The sequence below is a fragment of the Trichosurus vulpecula genome, chromosome 5 (assembly GCF_011100635.1).
Source record: "Trichosurus vulpecula isolate mTriVul1 chromosome 5, mTriVul1.pri, whole genome shotgun sequence".
Classification (NCBI taxonomy): Eukaryota; Metazoa; Chordata; class Mammalia; order Diprotodontia; family Phalangeridae; genus Trichosurus; species Trichosurus vulpecula.
The window spans coordinates 279,250,353-279,254,530 of record NC_050577.1 but is presented as its reverse complement, the minus strand read 5'-3'; the positions used below and the strand labels follow the sequence as shown (position 1 = coordinate 279,254,530).

General features: G+C 40.8%; 1 protein-coding gene across 1 annotated transcript; it reads right to left on the bottom strand.

Moving 5' to 3' along the window:
• Positions 1 to 773: 773 nt before the first annotated feature.
• C5H12orf71 (chromosome 5 C12orf71 homolog) lies at positions 774 to 2,231 on the bottom strand. Its single transcript, XM_036760790.1, has 2 exons — positions 1,584 to 2,231; positions 774 to 1,088 (listed from the first exon to the last, which is right to left on the bottom strand). Exons 1-2 carry the CDS (start codon positions 2,229 to 2,231, stop codon positions 774 to 776), a joined length of 963 nt encoding a protein of 320 aa, XP_036616685.1.
• Between the last annotated feature and the right edge of the window lie 1,947 nt (positions 2,232 to 4,178).

Here is a 4,178-nt window from a genome sequence, read left to right as displayed (position 1 = left end):
CTTTCTTTTTATCACTTATTTTATGAAGTCACCCCAAGACTTTAATGGTAGCACCAGAAATTCTCAGTAACTGCTCACATACAAAGGAGTATTGAACTGAGGGTTTGACCTTGGAGAGAGCACCAGATACTCATGTAATTTAAGAGAGTGGTGAAGACTCTCCTGTTGTTGATGCTCATGGAGCAGCAGGCAAGTGGCCACATTCATTTTGTTCCTATTGAACTCCAGTAAGGACCAAAAACACAGCGCACCTCTCAGAGTAGAGGCACACTGACAATGGTTGGTTGCCACGGCTCACGTGATAAACAGGAAAGAGTGTGAAAAGAGTGTGAAGTGTGGCAACCCACCTGCCAAGCTTCATGATGGGCTCAAGAGTGACTAATGAAAGGCAGGTTAAGGGGGCAAGGACAAAGCACTTGCTAAAAACTTTACTTTCTTTTCACATTCTTTTTTTTTTTTTGCAGTACCTCTGAAATATTTTCACCATATATGGTGCAGGCCTGCCATAACTTATAGTTACCTGTTTGTATATAGGACCTTTGTGAAGGAAGCATTTTTTGACATCTTAAAGCATTATATAACTGTAGTTTAAATAATAAATTCTACTAATCAGAAAAAAGTTGTAATCTAGTAAGTGAGTAGTAAAGGAATGTAGGTTAGTAGTAAGGAAACATGACAAACAACATTAATTTAGATGTATTTTATTGGAGCAAAAGATGACCCTGTGGGGAAAGTGGGAGAGTTGCTATCACAAAGTTCAGAGAAACCAGGGGCTATAGGCAGGTAGATTTTTGAGCATCCTGGGGTTGGACTCTCCTTTCTCTGCATGAGCACTGTCTTTTCTGGGCCAGCAGCTTTGTGCCTTCAGGGGACTTGTTTTGGGACTGCTCCTTTCCTGAGAGTGAGGAAATCACTTGCTCTCTTAACCACCGAACAATCCTGCCTATGTTTAAACAGGACAGCGACTGTCTACCTGGGGAAGGAGGTGTCTGGTACTCCCTCTTTTCTGTGAAGAGTGAGGAGGATTCTCCAGAGCTTATTATCCTCTTGTAGCTTGGTGTTTCCTTCCTGTACTGCCAAGTCTGCAACTGCCAAGGAAATGAGGGGTTACTCTGTCTGGAAGGAGTTTGCAAAAGAGTGACTTTCCTCTTGGCTCATTATAGTGCACATTCTGACAATGTTTGTGAAAGGAGGAAATTTGACATAGTGCTTGGTCCATCATTTTAAGGGCAGTATTTTAATATCTAATCCCATAAGAAATCTGCCTAGTTCATATTTATTTCCTTAAGATTTTCCCTCTAGTCCTTTTTGTCTTCCTACTTAGTTCTTCTACTTTGGAAGATAATTTCTTTCACTGTTTTTTCCTTCAATACGTTCCCACCACCCTAAAGTGCTTCATCAGGTCCAGCCTGTTCCATCTGGGGTAATTAAGGCTCTGTTTTGGGATTTTCCCACAGCAACCCTTCATTTTGTCCCCTCCCCCTCTCCCTTTTCCTCTGGCTTGGTAGCTTCCCTTGCTCACCTCTGCCCTTTGAAAAGTGATTTCCCAGTGCAACATCCACAGAATATTATGTATACTTAACCTGCTTTGTTGCTTTGAGCTGGCACTCCTGTGGCATGACTGGTTGGACCAGATGTCTATTTTCTGCCAGTGGAACAGTTGGAGAGGCTTGAGATGTAGTCTCATATTGGATGGACGTAGTGGTGGTTTTAGTGGTTTCTAGAGGGGAAACTGTGGTGATCTGGGAATCTTTCAGAAGTGACCCAGGGATAAAGGTATCTTCTTTCTGAGTGTCTGCTTCCAGCTTTTGAACAAAACCATCCAGCTCCCTCATAGTCTGGTGGGTATTTCTTTCCTGCTTCATGCCTGCCCAGTTATTTTCTTTGTTCAGTTTCCAGTTAGATACTGAGCATAATTGGTCAGGGCCCAGATCAATATCCCATGCTAGAGTAATTCTAAGTTTGGAAAATTGTTCTGGGCTGGTCTCAACTTTGCTATATCTTCCTTTAGGTTTCCCCATTCTTTCGGTCAGCCATGCTCCTTGGCAGGGTGGGAGAAAATGGATGGATTCACACTCTGGTCCTGTTTCCTCACAGCAGTTTATTTCTTGTGAGGGATAATAGCCCACAGAGAGGCTGAAATTGGATTCAGAGCTGCTAATCTCGGTGTCAGTGCTGTCACTCCAGGAGGATGGGGACTGAGTCATAGCGTCCAAGGGGTCAGACCTCATGGCCTGGGTGGTCTGGTCTTTCAGACCTTCCTTGTCTGAGAAAACATCAGAAAGTCACTAATACTTTGCCCCTACTCTTTGAGTAATCGTCCATTCCCATGCTTTCCATGACTGCCATCCCATAGAAGTTTTACTTTTCAAAGGAGGCTATTGCCTTTCTTAAGAAACCCACTGTAGTATGTAACAGTCCTTCTCCCTAGCACATTCCTCTTGACATCTTAACTCTATTCCTCGCTGTAGTTTCAAAGCATAGGTACAAGAATGAACAGTTTATATGTCTTTGATATGCCAAGCTCTAATGGGAGACCACATTAAGAAGAACATTTATAGGATTATGAGTTATTAACTGTGAGAGGCTATAAATCATTTTGGATCCTGAGAGTCACTTGCTTAAAGTCCAACTGTCACAGGGCTATGTTCTGCAACTGTTGGTTACCATGGCAACATATTGACCCAAGGAATTAAGCAGTAACTCAGAAGTAGGACCTGAGAGGCAGAGCACAAATCACTGGACTGTTAAGCTATGAGGAAATGAAAGAAGGACATAGCATTGATCCTTTTGAGTCTAGCAGCACTCTCCATATACCATCCTAGATCACACTAGTATGGTGGTTAGAGTCTCTTCCTCTTACTTCGAGGAGAGAGCCATTTCATTTACTCATGGGGGGGGGGGGGAAATGGCAGCTTTGTATCCCCTTGGATATCCCTGCTAAATGAAGACAAACTAAAACATTCTAAGACCCTTCAATTTGAAAAAGTGAAGGTTGATAGTGGAAATGACATCCCTCCCACCCCCAATCTATGCAATCATGGTATAGATAGAAATTGGACATTGCCTTATTTATTAAATGCAGAATAGTAGGATAAGAAGACTTGCTTTGCCACCTGAATGAGGTAAGTTTAGGGAAAATAAGAAATGCTACTAAATACATCATTTCCCGTCAGAATTATGTTGCTTCAATCAATGGTTTCTTCAAGCTTGTTATCACTAATTATCAAAACTATGTTTTGAAGTAATTCTAATCTCTTAATAAAAACAAATGTGTATGTAGCAATTTAAGTTTGTAAAGCATTTTATTTTTGCCACGTGAATTTCAATTTTAAATTAAATAATCATTAATAAACATTTCAATAGATAACTAAGGACAATAAAGAAAAGTATATAAATCTGGGAACTTCTATTACATAGATTTGTTGTTTTTCTTCTGTATATTTAAACTGTATCTTAATTCTTTTATGTCTTATCACTGTCCACTAACGCATTTGTTTAGTTGTTTTCAGTCATGTCTGACTCTTGGTGACCCGATTTGTGTTTTTTTGGGAAGAGATGCTAGGGTGATTTACCATTTCCTTCTCTAGCTCATTTTATAGATGAGGAAACTGAGGCAAACAGGATTACAGCTTTGCCCAGGATCACAGGGCTAGGGAATGTCAGAGGTCAGATTTGAACTCAGGGAGATGAGCCTTACGCTAGGCCTGGTACTCTATCCACTACTCAACCTCACTGCCCCACTAACCCAACCCTTCCACCAAATAGCAGCCTTTCCTTGTAAGGAATAAGTATAATCAAGTACAACAAATCAACACATTGACCATGGCTCAGCATGTACAACTCTCAGTCACAAAGCAGGAGGTATCCTTCATCATCAGTCTTCCAAAGTAATGACTGGGCACTGGTTTTAATAAGTATTTTAATAAGTATTATTTCATTTGGTGCCAAGAACAACTTTGTGAAGGTTGATAGATAACTGTGGGCATTTTTATCACCCCCACTTTATAGGTGAGGAAACTGAGGCCCAGTGATATGGTACTCAAGTTCATTCAGTAAGTACATGTCAGAATTGGAATTTAAACCAATTTTCTGCTAAGTCTTTGCATTTATGCTTACCTGTAGTCATTTAATTCAAATCCTTCATGCCCAAAGTGTTACTAGCAGGAGGGTGAATT

Bases quoted from the DNA above. Each gene is read 5' to 3' on its own strand.
- C5H12orf71 (XM_036760790.1), bottom strand. From the start codon at position 2,231: ATGAGGTCTGACCCCTTGGACGCTATGACTCAGTCCCCATCCTCCTGG. The intron at 1,089-1,583 runs GTTAAGTATACA...TTTCCTTGGCAG, and splicing joins AGCTCAAAGCAACAAAGCAG to TTGCAGACTTGGCAGTACAG.